At 42.8% G+C, this 18,981-nt stretch overlaps 1 protein-coding gene across 14 annotated transcripts in view; it reads right to left on the bottom strand.

The window, feature by feature from the left end:
• Positions 1 to 17,250, bottom strand: part of MTR (5-methyltetrahydrofolate-homocysteine methyltransferase) — a 58,048-nt gene extending 40,798 nt beyond the window's left edge. For 4 of the 14 annotated variants that reach the window (XR_008732902.1, XR_008732903.1, XR_008732904.1 and 1 more), the window contains exons 1-8: positions 16,735 to 16,866; positions 10,787 to 11,001; positions 8,142 to 8,231; positions 7,260 to 7,329; positions 6,056 to 6,148; positions 5,861 to 5,967; positions 4,515 to 4,574; positions 2,167 to 2,261 (exon numbers count right to left, since the gene is read on the bottom strand). Coding sequence is in view for 3 of the 14 variants with exons in the window: in XM_055714674.1 (XP_055570649.1) it covers positions 2,167 to 2,261; positions 4,515 to 4,574; positions 5,861 to 5,967; positions 6,056 to 6,148; positions 7,260 to 7,329; positions 8,142 to 8,231; positions 10,787 to 11,001; positions 16,735 to 16,771 (767 nt within the window). In the remaining 11 variants the exon portion in view is untranslated. Of the gene's footprint in view, positions 1 to 2,166; positions 2,262 to 4,120; positions 4,228 to 4,514; positions 4,575 to 5,860; positions 5,968 to 6,055; positions 6,149 to 7,259; positions 7,330 to 8,141; positions 8,232 to 10,786; positions 11,002 to 16,734; positions 16,871 to 17,001 lie in introns of those variants that run through there. The other 10 variants (XR_008732913.1, XM_055714676.1, XR_008732912.1 and 7 more) reach the window with 8 other exon arrangements.
• Between the last annotated feature and the right edge of the window lie 1,731 nt (positions 17,251 to 18,981).

Below are 18,981 nucleotides of genomic sequence, written 5' to 3'. Positions count from 1 at the left end.
CCCTTCCACTTTTAATATCAGTCTGTCTCTGGTTCTCGGTACAAACTCACCTACCACTCTACCTCGTCTTACCAGAGAGATACTGTAAAAGCAGCCAACACACTCAGCAAACACTTCTTGATATTCTCACTTGACTTACTAGGTACTGGCCTTGCAGATTGCCTGAATGATTACCCACTACGGGGGCTGCTGACAAATACATCTACAAGCACACCACCATCCAAGCACTACCTGTTTCAAAACCTCCCAGCCAAACTAAGCACAGACATGCACATTCATGCCAGTATCATTTCCCCACAGCACATGAAAGAAAACTTTTGAGAAAAGCAGAACATTAACCATGCCTTAAAAGCCAGCAGCCTTGAACCAGATCACTGGTACGCAATCACTGCTACCCTAGTATAATAACCTTCACACCCTCATCTTAAATATCACCTCCCTCCTTTGCTCATTTCTTTGCAGCTGTCACACATCAGTTCCTGTGAAAAGCCAAGGCTGCAGGGTGCCCCTGGGACCAGAACAAACATCCCTAAACTTGGCGTTATTTCTTCTTAATGGTACCACAGTAGAAACAATCACAGGATTCAAAATAACATGAAGGGAACTCATGCCACATCTAAGCACCCTTCATAGCAAACCGCTTGTCACACATCATTCAGCACTTACTAAGCACAGTTCACAAGTTTCTCAGCTACTAGCTGTATCAGCTGGACAAAAAGCACACACTTTTTAGGGGGGGCTCCAAACCAAACTGACTTAAGGACAACACATCACCTTAAACAGGACATACAAAACCCAAATGGAAACATGAACACATACAATGTGATCTCTAGGATACTGCTATTAACCAGCCTCTTCACAACCCTAAAGCCACTCTGTACCAACTTGGCAACAGAAACAACATTAAATGCAATCTGCTCCCACAACTAAAACCCTTCTACCACAGTGCTGCAGAGTAGCCTTCACACAAATGAGAAACAGGGCTTTAATCAGACTCATAAGAGAGCTTTTATGAAAAATGGTTTAATAAGTTCTTGGTTTCTGCTCCAGTGACCTCTCCTCTTCAGAGGTGAGAGAATTATGAGCAAAATTATCTGAGACAGACTCATGCCAAATATGGATCACTAGGCTGTGATGCTGAGAGGAGTCATCAACCACCACCCTGTTCCAAGAGGCTCCATATGTTACTTCTGGAGCACCGTCTGGTCTGGGAAAGTGGAGCCTCAAGGGCAGTCAGGAAAGCTGTGAATGCAGTCTTCTGCTTTTGTATTACGGGGATGACAGATTGCGCATTTTAGCTGGAATTTTGTTGTAAAAACAAACAATGGCTCATCACAATGTGCATGGTGTGCACTAATAACAGTGAATTACATGGTTTAGTTACAATATTCTAGGACAAAAACATCAATTTCTGGTGTAAATTTTTATGTGACGAACCAACGTGAAAGAAGAAATGGTAAAGAGAAGGCAAAGAGAAGGCAAGGAAGAGACAGAATAGGGGAAGTGGGAACAGTTTTCAAACTAACACGCAAAACCTTGCACAATGACCAAAATCTGCTATATTATGCATTTTCACAGACCTTAATCTCACACCTATTTAGTATTTTCTGCCTGAACAGAAAAGTATGCGAGTAAATGGAGGCATCAGGAGCTTATAAAACAATCACAGCCTGGAGAAAAACACTCAGGGAACGTATATATTTTTGTAAGAGTTCACACACACAGTTCAGTAAAAAGAACACAGGAATGAAATCTGATTTGCTCTTTCAAGCCACCCTGAAACATCCTGAGCTGGCACTGCTTCCCTCTAAGAAAGGGATGTAAGATCTGTTCATACCAGGAATTAGCTCCTTGCACAATCTGGGACAGTAGGAGATGGCAAACTACAGCTTCAGAATCATTATTTTTTAATGCTTTGATCTACTTGTGATTTCAGTGGCTGTTGCAAACACAAAACTCCAGATTATTTAAAGCAATGTTTTAAAAATACAGCATTCTTTGGAAACAATTTCTGCTAAGGGAACGACAGCAGAACACATTAGCAATACACATGATTAAATATTATCACAGTTAGTATAGCTTCCACTTAGCTGCAAGCAAGGTGTTAAAACCGAAAAGAATCACAATCTACAGATAATTTATTAAGAGAAAGATATATGTCCTTACCAAAGTGGCTTACTGTGGGAAACACTAATGACAAATGCCTCTCCTGTCTGGCCTGAGAGGGTACGCCCACTCTTATCCACAATGGTTCCAGAAACCTAAATATCAATTGAATACAGAGAAAGGAGAAGAATTAAATTCACAATAAAAACAAGAATTTAAATGGCTGAACTGCTAAAAGTCAAAACAGGAGGACCTATGCTCCACTCAAACTGATAAAGTACAATCTTAACAAAAATTAAACCTTTTCCTCCCTGCAGACATTTAAATACCCAGCTAGGGGAAAGGCAAACCTTTGACTAGTCTTACTGGTCTTCCTTCTCTCTCTCTCTCCCCCCACCTCAGAGAGAGAAACAGGAAAAGGAAAAAAAAAAAAAAAAAAAAAAAAAGGAATAGCAAAAACTACCATGAACCATTCAGCAGCAAGGTAGCATTAGTACCATGGTATCATTCTGTTAATGGCCCCTGAACCAACCTGCCATAGTTATCTGTTTGGGCAGCTATCGGCAGTCACAGCTCCTCTCCTCTCCTCATCCTCCCTGCCTCCCCCTTTATGTTATTTCAGGTCTCAGGACTGCTATTAGGTTGTTTGGTGGCGAGGTGAGAGGGGGGCAGATGGCCTTAAAAACAAGTTACTCATTTTGCCGCAAGGGAACATCAGATGTTGCAACTTCATAGTGGAGACAGAAGTCTTAACCATATATAATCATACCTCTGTACCTATATGTGTGTGTGTATATCTACATAGAGATGTGCAAACAATAAAGTCCTGACCCCAACAACAACTACAAAGTTGAGAATTCAGGAGGCATTTGAATAAGCCAGGAGAGCCTTCTCAAGTCTACAAATCTTTTTTTCCAGAAGATGCATTGAGTTTAGAAGGCTTCATGCAAAGGTAAATCCATTATGTACCCCAAAACATGCTTTAATAGTGATGCTACTTTCCTTCAAACTACTCGGTCAAGGGAGGTGACCAGCAGAATCCTAGAAGGAGCTGTGTGAAGGGTTGTACTTCTCAAAATAACTGAGCTGAAAAAGGAGCAGAGGATGAGGCAACCAAGCTCACTGACCACTCTGTTCAGCACAATGAAGACACAAAAGTGAACTCTATGTAATGAGAAAACTCTCAGTGCTGACCTGAATGATAAAAAAAGCAGAAACTCATTGCTGATCAAGTACAAAGCTGCGAACACAGGAAAAATTCTACATAATGACACCTCCAAACTAGTCTTTACTGCTCAAGAAACTAATCTGAGCTACAAAAGAAAGTTTTATGAATGCAATTTCAAAGCTCACCACCAGTAAACTAGTAAATCAGGAACAACAAAGAAAGAAATGGACAAGGCAGAGAACATCACTAGACTATCATACGAATCCCTGGTGTCTGCACTTTGACTGCTGTATCCTATTCTAATTCCCGTCTGACTTGAGGAAGTGGAAAACAAAAAAGTGACAAGAATAATAAATGAATGGTATGGAGCAGCTAAACAGACAAGGACTCTTTAGGACGAAAAAAAGATGACTAAAGGAGGCTCTTACAAAGGACTATAAATGCCATGACTATGCAGCAAGGGGAACACGGAACAGCTGCTCACTGTCACTTTCAAAAGATAAATGGCAAGACACAAAAGTTATCGGGTTGAACATCCAAAAGCAAGCAAACTTTCAAACAGCCATTCATAAGCTGCAAAAATTACTGACATATTATTTTGTGGATGCCTGGGTCCCATACAGGTTTGAACAGAGGTTCAAGGAAGGAGTAAATACATTTAATAAAAGGGTACCAACAGATGCAAACTGCAAATCAGAAAGCCTGAGCCACAAACTGCAGAAAGCTAGAGGAATACATCAGAACTTTCAAACAAGCTGATTTTTTTCCATATTCCTTGCTATGCATTCATGACTACCTGCTGTCAGAAAAAGACATGTCAGAGAAAGAATATGGAGTTACACAGACCTTTTCTGACTTCAAATGGCCACTCATATGCTACTTGAAAATATGGCAGTATTTGCTTAATTTCATCCTTGAAGCACTGGGTTCATATTACCCTTAAGACAGCAAGCCTGAAAAAAAATCATCATCAAACCTTTTCCTGTAGAAACGCACAAAACAAATATGCACTGGAATGAAGTCATTCCTTAGTTTTCAGATTGATAAGCTCAACAGAGCTACCCAAGGCTGTCATAAAGCTCTTCACATCAGTTTTTCCTTTCCCAATTATGTCAAAAAGGTATATTTCCAAGACACTTATTTCCTTCATTTCAAAACACTTCAATCAACCACCATCTCAGCCAGTTCACAAATCATGCTTAAGTACATGTAAAATATTAAATAGGTAATATATACTTACAAATATGGGTCGGGAAGCATATTCTTTTTCAAACAATGTCTGGAGTGCAAAAAGAGCTGCCTGTGGAAGAATAAGTTGCAAAATATTAATGGACATTTCAGGACTTCTTCAGTTTGTTGCCTTTTTTGGTTTGTGTGCATTTGCTTTTTGGTTTTTTAAATATTTTTAATGGCTATTTATGCAACTTGCTACCTCATATGCCTGCGAGAACCCACTATACTCAAGAGGTTTTACCCTTGCCCCTAACATCTTCCAAATGTTCCAAAACACATTTTGGTAACAAGTAGAAAGGAAGTACCATGGGATAACCAAATAAGACCAAGACTAGTCTGAAATCCAAATCACATTGGTGTGTACTTCTCCCTCACATCTCCAGCACAATCCCCCACCACCAAACACGGTTGTATGTACTATTCTCAGTACATACACATTTGCTGCCCTTCAACCTGTTTAGACATGCAGTTTGCAAAGGATTCTAACAGCCTCTAATTTTAACAGTAAGGACTGCAGTGACCCCTTAGAAGGTTCTGAAAATTTCCCATCTCTTTAGGGTAAGAAAGTTGCATGAGAACATGAGCTCAGCACCTATGTTAAACCTACAGGATCCTAGCCAAACCTCCATGATGACTGGTCAATCTACAAAGGGCAACTCATGCCACTGTACACGTTAATCAGCCTATGGCAAAAGCTTAACAAAAAGCTGTGTGCATACCCAGCCAGACCTTCCCACGTAAAATTGCAAGACAGTTTTAAGTGCCTTAACAACTCCACCACCTGCACTAAGCAGTTATTAGATAAAGAAGGAGGTGTCAAAATCATGTAAACTACGGCTATTTCAACATTTTATTCCTCCTCTTTCACCCTTCTAATCCTCTACTCCCAACTGTTCTTTTTTAAAGCTGATGGCAGTGTCAGAGTTCCTAAAAAAACAACATTTTAACAGAACTGTCTCACAAGCCTTCCCATGCCCACAATCGGATACACTGGACAATCCCACTCCAGTGTGCCTCTCTTTAGGCAGACATGTTATGCTGAAAAATACAAACATCAGATGCATTTGGACATGTTTTGCAACACCGCAGAGCTTCTGGGAACAGAAGGACAGCCGGCACAGTCAGAAAGATGCTAAGGGCACATATTAAAAGGCAAAGGAAAAACGCTGGAAAAGGCTGATTAAAAAAAACATCTCCTTACATTCTACCTCTTTGCTATCAACTGAAGAGTCTTTTCATGTATTTAGTAAGCAGCAGCTGATAGTTCTTACAAGTACTATGTTGACTTTCCTTAGACAGTACACCAAATACTTACAATACTAACATGGTTTTTTTTTTCCCCAGGAGACTTACCTTGGCATTGGCTGTATCAAATACAGTTTCCACTAACAAGATATCAACTCCTCCATCCAAAAGTCCTTTGGCTTGTTCCTTATACGCTTCAACCAGTTCATCAAAAGCTGTAAAACAGCAATGATGTTAATTTCACCTGGCAGTATTTCTTTCAAGACCATCACCTAAGTTAAATAACTTGATGGTTATAATTACTTATGTTCCTGTAATCTGGTCTCTCCACAGATGGTGACACAGAGAGTGTCCTGTTTGTTGGACCCATGGCTCCAGCAACATATCTCCTAATTCCTAAACAAGACACAGAAAAACAAAAAAAAAGAAAAAAAATTACCTCTGGTTTTACAATGGCAGCCAAGTTAATATATAAATCCTCCATGAACACCAAGGAATGCACATAAAGAACTATAAAACACTAAACTCCTGTCTCAAGTCAAAAGTTTGATCAGCACAGGATTATCCAGCACAGCTGACTTTTTTGGTTTAATCCTATCCAATGAGACATTCAGTGTATCCACACAAGACAGAACAACATCTATGAAAAAGGCAATTGGCTCAACTGTTTTTTCTTCTAAGTATCATTTGTTTCTGACACAGGAAGCTTCATTCAATTATCTTAAATGGGCAGCATAGAACTATCCTGGCATTTTTCACTAGATAACCTGATTTAAATATTCTGGTATGTGTTCATAAAAAAAAAAACCTCACTTTTTTTAAAGTGTATTTCAAATCTTATATATTTTTATTGCGGACTATGAATCCCATCAGTGAGGTGTTATTGGGACAGCAGCAGCAGCACTGTTAGCTTGAAACACAGTTTGACGGCAGAATACAAAAGGAAATTACCTGTCTTTGAAAGACAGCATTGTCTACAGCAGTGTAAATGAGCTATAACCCTCTCAAATAAAGTCCAGAAGGTAAAAGGCTGCACATTTGCAGATGGTGACATGCTAAACACACTCCAGTTGCTGCTGAGTGAAGTCAAACCACAAGACTTATAATACTAGGAGTAACTGGTAATCCACATTTGCCTAGAATCAGCTATCCTAATTCTGTACTACAAAGATTGTGCCATACAAACCTAAGTAACTTATAACAGTTCCTGGTGAAACTGTGTTCTCTAACACACATGTGGAAGATGTGTACCACCTGCAGCCTAAAACAGGCAGGCCCTGGACTGCAATCCTGCAGAACACACCCCAGATCCTGCAATCATGCTGAAATTAGTGTGATAGGAATACAGATGTGAAACCGATACTGTACCTAAAATGAAGCGCGTGCACATCTGCAAGTTAAGTCCCTGTGATGTAAATCATCAAGCTATCCTCTAGTTACAACATTTCAAAGATCGCAGCAAGTCAAACCCGCAAATGAATAAGAAATTAAAATTAACATTGCTTACCTGTCTGAGCAGTGATATCATCTGCTGCTTTTCTGGCCACACATGCAGAGGCTCTGTTTAACCGATACGCCTAGAACAATTACAGAAAATTACTGAATAACCTTTAGTTCAGTACAGCATAACTCATCCTCAAAGAAACACAACCCTTCCATTCAGGGCCTCGCAGTACACTCTGAAGGCTCCCTAAGCCATACAAGCATTATTACAAAACTCCAAAAGGGACAGCTCTATACATGTCAGCAACAGTTATATAGCAGGTCTCATCCCACGTACGCCCCAGCCTACAGCTACTATATCATAAAACTTCATTCTTTAAGGTACTAATTAAATCCTGCTGAAGTCAACAAAAGCTAAAGAACAAGACTTTCAGGACAAAACTAACCAACTTTTAAATTCACTTTTTATTCAAGTAGTGTATTTTCAAGTATTTTTTTCACATATTTCTCAAATTCTCTGAATAACAAATAAACCAGAATTGGTATGACATATCCAAGCTTGAACGGACTTCTACATACACCGGCACAAACAACACACAAATAACATCCAGGAAAAAAGCAGTTCCACTGTGACATTTGGCAAGTTAGAAGGACTGAAGCAAAATATACCTGTGCACAGAACTGAGACATTCTGTGAATGCTCAACCAAAACCCAGAACAAATTATTACTGCCTGTGCCTTCATCAACAAGAGGCACAGTGACTGTCACACACAGCAAGTACAAGTCCACAGCGTGGAAATGTGCCACAACCCCATCACGTGGCTCAAAAGGCAGCATGCAGTCAATAAACACAGTACCAAAGGACTCCGGGACTAAGCTAATCTTGGCTGCTAAGACAAAAATCTTGATTAATATTTTAAAGTGTAAATAGTTTAGCATTCTTACCAAATGCTCAAGGCCATAGTCAGCTTGTGCAACTCTGGTGCTGCTGAAAGTGTTAGTTTCAATGATGTCAGCACCTGACAGCAAGTACTCCTGCAAGACGTGAAAGAAAAAAGACAAACAACAGCAAGACCTCCAAAACAGAGATATGGAACAAAAGCAATCCAAATACTTTGTTTCATTCAGTTGACAAAAAGTCACAAATCATCGCCTAATTCAAAGCAGATGCAACTCTGAAGGCCTTACTCAAAGGCACAGGGCCAAAGCAATAGAAGTGTTCCATGTAACCAGTTTTCAGAGTTTCATATTCAGCCACACTTTCTACCAACAGGTGACATTTATATGTAGGCCACTCGGTCCAGCATTTGGAGCACATTCTAGATTTCTCCACAGGGACATGGTTGGACATAGTCCAATTGCCATCAGCAAGTGAGGGCTGCTGTGGGCAGACTCAGAAAAGGTACCAGTTAAACAAAAGCAGAGGTTAGAAAAAACAAACATTCTGAGTGGATCTGTACAGCATAAGAACATACTGGGACAGAATACAAGATTAGGAGAATTATATTTTGCGCAGATCACATTTAAAGCTATAACTAATAGCCCAGAGTCTGAAAACAGCTAAGTCTTCTGCTCCATTTTGGTTGTCTAATGCCCACTGAAGTAAGCTCAAATCAATGCAAGCTGAAATATTTTTGTGGATTCCAGACTGCATTTTTATAACCTCTATCAGTAGCCCTCTTCCCTCCTTAACTCCTCTTTTTGATCAGGTTAACCCTTAGATGACCCCTGTATATACAAGGAAAATAAGACATTTGATGTGCTAATAAGTGAAATATACTGATGTGGCCATCAAACAAATCGCTCAGATTTTCCTGTAAGAAGCAGATGAGCTCAGCAGGTTCAACAGGGCAAATAAAGCCTTGATCCAAATGACAGCAGAAAGGAATTAAATTTGCTTTAAAACATCCTTTGCCACAAACTAATATGCTTTCTCTCAGCGCCTCCTGGATACATATAGAAATACCTACAAATAGCTATAAGAAAATACACAAATTCTTACATGTACACTCATAACCAAGTAATTAAGTTTCCAAAAATCATCTAAAGAAACACGTTAAATGCGTACAGTTTCGTACTAGCTTTTGTTTATTTCAGACCTGTCATTGTAGCAAAAGCTCTTCAACTTTACTGTCTACCATCACAGAAGTAAATAACACGCTCAAAGCGGGAAGATCATTTTTGCCTTTGAAAATACATCACCTCTTACCATTGAATCTGACTTTGCCAGGCAAGGTACAGCTAACATTTACTTTTCAAGTTACTGATATCTGTGAGGTCTGACTCACTGGGCCATTGAAAAAAAAAAAAAAAAAAAACCCCCACACCACCACCCAACCATACATATACTGGGATTTCAGTTACTTAGTAGAAATATTTTCATCTATTATTTCAAGTTCTGCCCAATTCTCAGAAGAAATGACCACTGGTAGCTATAAAATATGAAGCCACCACCAATGGCTCAGAAAGCACCAGACCCAAAAGCTGTTGCAGGCACAGGGACCACCACAGACTTGTTCTTTTCTTACACTTTTCCTAGAGCACTCACAACTGGCCGTTGGAGCAGTGACAGCAGGGTACTTGGTTTGATGCAATGCATTCATTCTCTCATCGCTATTGGTCTGTTAAATTTGCAAAATTCAACTGTTAAACCAGCTTACCCAATTAAAACCAAAAGCTACTATCAATTCCAAGGTTCATGACCACTACAGATCAGTTGACAGGCTAGGGACTAAACTCAATCTACAAGTATTTCTTAAAATTTTTATAGGTCAAAGACTCTGACTCTTTTCAACTCGTCCATTGCTCTTAAAAGCCAAAGAACAACAGTTAGAATGTAAATATAAAAATACAGATTACATATCAAATTTAACAAACATAAGCCAAGTATAATTCTAATAAATAAAATGCAGAACTTTTTAATAAATATTGGAAAAAAACAGAACAAACGTGAGGTTTCAACTGGTTGCAATGCTATTCAAATGTTACAATTATTACAGTAAGACCTACACCTACATACACCTGCAACTCAAAAAAGGCAAGACTTAGGAAGTTAGTTTTTGAAGTCTAATTGAAGAGGAAAATAATAAAATCTATTTGTAAATTCCTAATGATTGACCCCAGACTGTTTTATTCTCTGGACCACACATCAATATTCTAGGGGAAAAGCAAGAATATGGAAGCACATACATTCATTAACTATGGAGAGGCCTGCTTCAGGCTGCCCCACTTAACCGCTCTTTAATACACAGTTATAGAAATATGCATCTAGAATTCAAGTTATATCCTACTTAGATGCATTTCAAGTGCTGGTTGAGGCAGAGAAACTGAAAGAAAAATGAAATAAATCATAATCTACAATAACAGAAATGCGTCAGGGATTAAGTCAAAAAAGGATTTAAAAACAACACTGCCTGGGTAACATCAAGAACCAAGACGTGAATGCTGTGCTCACACAACCAGAACAGTCAAATCTGCTCATTCTTTTTTGCATGGTTACCTAGCACTAGCCTGTGGCATGGAAAAGGGGAGCACAGAGGCCAAATTCTCCTTCCTTCTCTTGTCAGGAGACAGAAATCAGAACCACCTACCTTGTGTATGTCACAGATTATATCAGGCTGAGTTATACTGAGAAGGTCATTATTGCCTTTCAAAGGCCTGGAATGATCTTTAAACTCATGCCCTCGGAAATCCTCTTCTGAAAGGGCACGTTGCTGGATCATGGTACCCATGCCTCCATCCAAAATCATTATCCGCTCCTGCAGAACAGATTCAATTTCATCTTCCACACTTTTCTGGGGATCTGCTGTAAGAAAATAATTCCAATATTTAAGCAGCTTTGAAATTCCCTATTGATACACCTGTGCAACCTGAGCTCTTCCCGTTTAAGAAACATAAAATAACTAATCCTTTACTGAAATCAAACAGTAACTGGTTTACTTCAGCTACAGCTCCAGTCACCCGATATCAGGTTAACAGCTGCATCTATCTAAATAGAAATAGACTCGATTGGTCCTTTATCTAAGTACAGTCAGCTGCTGGGAAAAAAAAACCATCAAAAGTTCACAAGGGCATACATCAAATTCTCTATGCAAACTAGTCCCCAACACTGAAAAGCGTGGCAATTTCCACCACAGCAACATTTGAACAGCAATGCAAAGCTACCTCCTGGCACCAGACACCATACTGGAAGCGGTACACAAGCTCAAACAAGAAACTAGTGAGCTTCATTCAAAAAGAAAAAAGGTTATTTTTTTAATTGCTACTTTAATTACCTATACCATAATGACAGAGAAAGAGAAATAAACTGAGCAAGCAAAAGCAGTTCAACTGAGTCACAAATTCACCTCTTTCTAGTATAACAGTAGTAAATAACAAATTTGCACTTCTCCTAGTGAGCAAACACCAAGATACACCACCAGAAAATCACCAGGTTTTACTTTCTTTTGCACAAACACAGCAAGATCTTCTGCTCTGCAACAATTCCAGAAGAAAACAAATCAGGCAAATGAGGTGCTAATTTGAAGATAGTGGACAGAGTAAATCTAACAATGACTGAAACGGAAAAATGTAGAAATCTCAGAGCTATCATTTGGAATAAAGATGCAGTATTGTAATGCTTTAAGATCCAAAAGGAAGCCCATCCCAAACACCCAAGTCAAAACTATAATCTGAGACACTGAAAAAAAACCCAAAAAACCCACTCACAAAAGCCTACTTTTCCTCTTCAGAATGTACACAGAATCATCGCAGAACAAAGACACACTTATAAACATATAGGAAACAGCCTCTTTACCAAAAACCCAATTTACAAGAGTGGGGACCTCACTTATCTTTCACAACCATGGAGATGAAACAATGTGTTATTCTTCACATCTCTCATTCGTTCATCTTGGGCTTACTCACTTTTGAGTAAACACCTGTTTTGCATCTTGGTTATGCACTATCCTCAAAACAGTTGTAAAAACAAATTCTAAGCACAAGAACATCCTTACATCTCATTACAACTTACACACAGCAGTACCTGCTAACTGATTTGACTTTTTTCCTTCTGCATTCTTACAATGCAACTTCTATTTTGACATCAGTACTGCTAAAAAAAGAGTATGCTGGAAAGAATGTGAGGCAAAGAGTAAGTATTACAAGATTACAATTATACCAATACTCCAGGAAAATGGCTCTAAATCAGATGTAGTCTCAGCAAGAAGAGAATCCAAACAAAATCTGCTCTATAACAAGCATGAAGCATTTGAAGGGAGATTAAAAAAAAAAAAAAAGCAAGTCACCCTCCTTTCAGGTTGAAAGTTGGCAGGCTCAGCAGGTTCTTATACAAGAGCTTAAGCCTACTCACACTGAACCATCAAATTATTCATGAAAATAAAATCAGTCCTTGAGCTAAAGGCTTTCAGAAGCAAGACCCAAAAAACTGTATCTGAAAGTACGTCTGCAATGCAGACTCCCATGAAGCATAACTCGTGCTCTGCAAGAACTACAACCCAAGGAGACATGCAAATTAGAGCTTGCTTTTGCTTTAATATAGCCTCCCTAAATCGACCCCCCCGACCCAAGAGCTGCACCCCAGACAGCTGAACCTGGCCATCAGAGTCCTCCCAGAACCAGTCCTCCTTTCTGCAGGCCCCTTTTACCTACATGCTTCCCATCTTCTCACACACACTGCGAAGCAAAGATCTATAGTTTGGTTTTAAACCCTGAACCTCACACAGCCTGTTTCACTTTCTCTACAGCTTGCCTTGCTGAACCAGATGCTACCTCACTGCACGGTTTTCTGCTCATAGGAGCACAGATTTCCTCGGCTCCCAGCTCTGCAAGAGCTTTATTCTGAAGAACCTTTCAAAACCTGTGCTTTTTTAGCAGCATCTCAAAAAGCTGCAGGAAATAAGGTGGGAATCATGAAGGTAGCCATCAATGCCAGAGGTACACAGACTCTATGTTTTACAAATGAGTGGCATAATGGCTCCAAGCTCACCAAAACCCAATTTACCTGTCCTTGCTATGGATAACACTTGACTCCTTCCATTACAAGCCTGCACTTCTTGAAGCTGCGTTCTGGCACACTGATGATGCAATTTTCAAGTTGGAAACAAAGTCTGCAAGCAGGTCCAAAAAGACCACAGAAATCAGCAAGGATTGATTCATGAAACTGTGCTAGAAAGTGCTGAACTCTGCCCTTTGAAGAAAAGCAGGGAGGAGGCTCAGAGTCAGCTGTGCTAAATAAGTACCATCATCTTAATTCAGCATTCAACTCACATAATCCTCCTCTCCACCACAGACAGGGAGCACAAGTTTGTTACAGAATAAATGAAAAAATGTTTGGAGAAGTTCCTAGCAGGGAAAAATCAGGTCAGTCTTGTGGTTTTTTGTTTGGGTTTGGGTTTTTTTTGTTTGTTTGTTTGTTTACAGACCCTGCTCCTACCTCTGCTCAGCCAGAAGTTGATTAAAAATTTGTTTCATAAGGATCGCTGGTGAGCTTTGGGAAATGGATTCCCTCTGCCATTCAAAAGTATCCAGGAGAAGAACCGCCTATAGTACCTAGCTATAACAGAAACAGTAGCAAGCCAGCAGTGGTAACAAGACCAAGAACCAATTACCTTGGTTTTACACGCTACTGAAAGTGAAAATACAAAGCACGTTACCACAGAACGTTCTAGGGCTTGAACTACTTTAGCAGACCATACCAAGACAGAACAGAAGAGACCCAAGAGCACTGGCTTAAAAGTCAGTGGGATACAGAACACATAATAAAACTACCCTAATACCCTGCTTCACTTCCCCAAACACTCCAGCTTAAGATCACATGAACAAGGGAATTACTAGTCTGGAAAGGAGAAATGGTATTAGCTGCAACAACTTTTACCCCTTGTAGATGTTTCCAAGTAAGTTTGTGTAACACACAAGGTGTCCCTCTGGTACAGTTGTTGTCTCCTACAGTCATTCTACTGCTAACAATTATAAACTTTGCCCAGATGTAACCTTCCATTTTCATAATGTGACAGCTCAGAGGATAAGGCAAGATGATGTTCTTTCATCTCCCTATCCCAACCCAACCAGCATACAGACCATGTGGGCAGAATTGAAGGGATAAATGCATGTTCTCCACACGAAACCAGACTTCAAAGCTTGCAAATTGCTTAAAAGCACATTTTTCTGATGCCTGTAATGTATCTCAAAAGGTGTTTTTTTATTATTTATGCACTTCTATGAAAGATTTATTCTTAGTATAAAATAAGTCTGGTATACAAGTACTTGGAAGGGACTAAAGGATTATAAGTTGCTTCCAAAGCTTTTGATAAAGGATCAACCCAGCTGCGACAGTATTATAGTATTTTCATCATGGTAATGTGAAAGAACACAAATTGAAGGAGATACAGGCACTTACAGTACCCCCTATTTCCGAAGCTGACCGCATCCTGTCCTGACAGGCAGCAGGGCTGCTGCACATCCTAATTCAGCAAGCCAGCATTGTCCTGCACCAACTCCAAGCAAAAGTTTCTTCAGCATTCAAAAAATTACTGCGCAGCACACAGCAATTACAATTGTAGCCAGAAAGGATGCTCCTATCCTATGCCACAGACAGTTCATGACAACCTTAGCGTTACTTCTGTTTAATTAATTGCATCTTCTTCAACTGGATGCCCTCTGGCAACATGAAGAGTTTCATGAACTGTAGCAACAGATGGTGGACAGATCCTCTACAACAGCGGGCAGCGGCACCCTATTGCTAGGTTATTTTTTACCCTGCCTATTCAAAGAGAGAAGCATTGGATCTTACCACTTCACCTTGAGTACCTATGTGCACCTTGCTGACATTTTCCATGTCAGAACTTGTCTTAAGAACCATTCAGGTCTTGCATAACAGACACTTGTGTAGCCAATGCACTTATAAAGCTAGCTTGAAAGGCAAATGACAACCACAAAAGGCACTGAAGTCTCAGAATAACAGAGAAGTCCTGTTAGTTACGCCCACTGTCTCTAAACATGCAAATCCCAGGCTCAAAAAGCTTCCCGTGTCACAACCACAGCTGTCCATCTCCCAACATTAAACTGTTCCCAACAGATTATTAGATATTCATCACAGGCAGGAACCACCGGCAAACACACCAGCCTCCAGACCAGCACGGTCTCACTTTGTGGCATGCCCTGCCACTGAAAGACTAAGGAGAAGCACTTCACTCAGCTTCCCAACAGCCTGCTCCTGAATGCAGGTCCTTTGCATCACTGCCCCATGCACACACCACCATTTATTGCCTTCTGCCTGTTCAACAAGGCTCCAAACACGCCCCTGGCATGCAATTTTTGCTTTCATCTAAGCAAAACTTTTCTCCAACTGCCACCACTTCTCAAGCTGCTGCTGGAACACCCTCCCATATATCCCATTTCAGTCAAACCCGGTGGGTTCTGCAGCAGCAAGACAGTCACCAGCCACAGCTTGACCACAAATGGCACAGGAGAAAGGGCAGGGCAAGTCAATGTCATCTTTGCCAGAGGAACCTGAAAAAAACCTCAGACCACAGAAGCTGATTATAGAGTTGGCGCCGCACACAGCTGTGCGGCAAGGACGACTGCAGGCCTGTTTAACAAGCCAAGCGATGCAAGCCCAGGCTGAAGCACAGCCTCAGCAGCTAGCATTGCCCGAGGAATATTAAAAAGGAAAGTGCTTGGGATCTCTGCAGGTAGCGGCACCACTAAAAGCAGACGTTGACAAAAACCCCTTTTTAAACGACGATTCCAACCGGCAGCTATTTTTACACCTTCTCCCCTCCCAACGGCTTCTGTGTAACCTGTAACATGGCACCTACTGGCTTGCGGCCGCGGAGCAGCTGGGGCGCACCGGTCGCTACCACCAAGCTGCAGCCTCTCAAGCGTTTATTTAATTTATTTTTCTGGCACTGACCCCTCTGGGTCAGATGGGCTAGTGCGGGTGTCCCACCGCCCTCCGCACCCCTTCTAGCTTGAGCGAAGCCCGGGTCTGCTGCAACATCGGCACCGCTACCGGCGCCGCCACGGTTCCACCGGCGCCGAGCCGCCAGCCGCGGCTTTTACAAAAGCTACAACGCTGCGAGTAACTAACGCGCCCCGGCAGCACCGCCTCAGGGGGGAGAGAGACCGCCCGCCTCAGGGGGGGAGAGAGACCGCCCGCCTCAGGGGGAGACCGCCCAGGTGCGGCGGCACCAGGTGAGGGGAGGGCGAGCCCGCCGCTTGACCTAGCAGGGCCACAGCGCCCGCCGCCAACCCCCTCACACGGCGCCACGCAGCCGCCGCTGGCGGGAGCGGGGAAGGGGAAAGCGGCTCTGTCCCTCCCGGCCCGGCCCGGCCCGTCGCCGCCGGCGGCCGCAGGTGGGACCGGCCCCGCTCGCTGCCACGGCGGCGGCACGTGGCGGGCGCCGAGCGCCGGGCCCCGGTGGGGACACACGCACACATGTCCCCCCGGCACCCGGTGCGCGCGCACACGCATCCCCACACACACGCACCGCCGCCGCCGCCGCCGCCACCCCCCCCCCCCAGCGCACGCAGCCGTTACCCAGCGGGTGGGCGCCCGCCGGCCCCGTGGGCGCCATGCTGCCGAGCCGTCCCCGCCCCGCGCCGCGCCGTTGGTGCCGGCGGGGGCAGCGGGCGGCGGGCGGGGGGAGCGGGGGGCGTGTATCCCCCGCCGCCTGTCACACACAGGCGCTGGCTCGGGGCTGCCCCCTCCCAGCCGGCTCCTGGGGCCCGCTGCGGGGCCGCCCGGCCGCTGCGCGGGAGACCCTGGCGCTGGGTCGGCAGCCGCCGTGAGAGGCCGAGCGCTCACCGTGCTCCTGCGGCGGTGCCATGCTCTTCCCCTGGCAGCCTGGGGACGGCAGCTCTTGGCGGCTGCATGAGGAGAGCAGAGCCCGCCGAGCTGCCGCCCCTACCGCTGAGTGCCCGTGGCTGGCGTTGCCCCACGTCGTGACTGGGAGGCGGTTTGGCCACCGGGCAGGGCGAGAGGGGAATGAGTCTGTGAAAAGCCGACAACGCTTGCATTTGCGGTTGAGACAACTTGGTGCTGAGAGGGAGCAGATGTAAATCAGCCTTACAAAGACTGGAAATCAGATTTGCCAGTCTTGTATGGATGGATGTGACGGGCGTGTAAGCCTGAAAACACATTTATATTATAGGAATCAAGCAAATGAAGGCACAGTTTGGCAGTCAAACAAAACGAGTAAAGCGTGCCTTATTTTGACACAAGAATTCCACTTCTGATGACACAAATCCTTTCAAGTTCTTACCTGAGGTCTAAAAACGTTAAAAGACATACCCACCGGTTACAGCTGCAGAGGAGCCCCGCTGCGTGCAGCGAATGCTGGCCTGCCCTGGGTCGGAACAGCTGAGGGGAATAACCTGCGCTCATCTGCAGTGCTACCAATTCAGCTGCCACTAATAAATATGGACAGCATTGTCATTTAAACTTAGTTCGGTGTTGAAAATACAAAAAAAAGAAGTAAGTCTGTAAAATGCGTTATTGACCAGCTTTTCCTGTGCGCCGTGGGTGGTTCGATAACAAGCAAGCAAAGCCAGTGCTGCAGGGGAAGAGGCAGAGGCCGCTGGTTCTGTGCCAACAGAAATGAACTGAGTTTGTTTTCCTCCTTCTGGCACCTGAGCCTCAGCCCCGTGCGGCAACGGTAAAGCCTTTTGTCGGCGAAGAGTATGGGTTACTACATTTACGGTGCTTAATAACAGCTTGTGCATTTTCGCTGGAAAATTTTTAGGGGACTCAAAATGAGTTAAAAGCCATTAGCGCAGATGATTCCTGGAGGCTAAACGTTCACTCTTGAATTTTCTTTTGAGGCACAAAACCAGTTGGTTACAAACCCTTTGAGCCCAATGCGATCTAGGAACCTTTATAATCAACTGTCACTTTGGTCAATGGTGACGCAAGTACATATAAAAACGTAGCTTTATGTTTAAATGACGTATATGGCTAATTCAACTTCAGAAGGAATACAGGCACCCTACAAATCAGCAGACAGTAGCCCAACCTCACTTGTAAGGGGCTATGCTGAAGTGTTGAGTGCCAGGAGGTGTCGCTGCAGAGCAGACCGTGTCCCTCAGCAAACCGCTGCAGCGGTCAGCCCAAGCTCCCACTGCAAAAACACGTCCCAAAATTCCGGTGTAACGTGCGATGGTCTGGAAACCCAGGAACTCTGAAAGCTAAATAACAGAAGTGGAATACACTAAACAGAAGCAAAAGTTAGGTACTCCCAGAGTGTGCTTAATTTTATACCTTTTATACATAATTTGCATATATTATAATGATGGGCAACGCTTTGAGAACTGTTCATTAAGAGATGTTAGGGGTATATTTCTGTGCTTGACTTTTGAACAACTTACAACCTTTTTGTCATGCCACATAACACTATGAAAATTTTCTCTGGCAGCAATTTGGGTTAAAAAGCTCACTCTCTCCGCAGTTGTTTTGTGGCAACAGATCTTTGTACCATAGCTCAGCACGTCCTTGCGTGTGCTAGTGCAGTTGTTTGTGTAACTGCGTCTAAGTAGGTCAGTGAGAAAGGAAAAAAAAAAAAAAGAAAAAAAGAGCTGAAAATGTGAAGGTTCTTTTCAGGATCATTTCACGTATTCCCATTTATACTGCAATTTCACAACCCATCTGAGCCTGTTTGACTGTGAGGTGCTGTGAAAAGTCAGCCCCAAATTCTACCCTGTGCCATCCTCGTATTTTGATGCCTTTCCTGGTGCAGGTGCTAACCTTTGAACACAGTTCTTCCTTAAAGGTCAATTTTCAGTGTGAACA

The sequence above is a fragment of the Falco cherrug genome, chromosome 6 (assembly GCF_023634085.1).
Source record: "Falco cherrug isolate bFalChe1 chromosome 6, bFalChe1.pri, whole genome shotgun sequence".
NCBI lineage: Eukaryota > Metazoa > Chordata > Aves > Falconiformes > Falconidae > Falco > Falco cherrug.
This window is presented reverse-complemented; position numbering and strand designations above follow the sequence as displayed.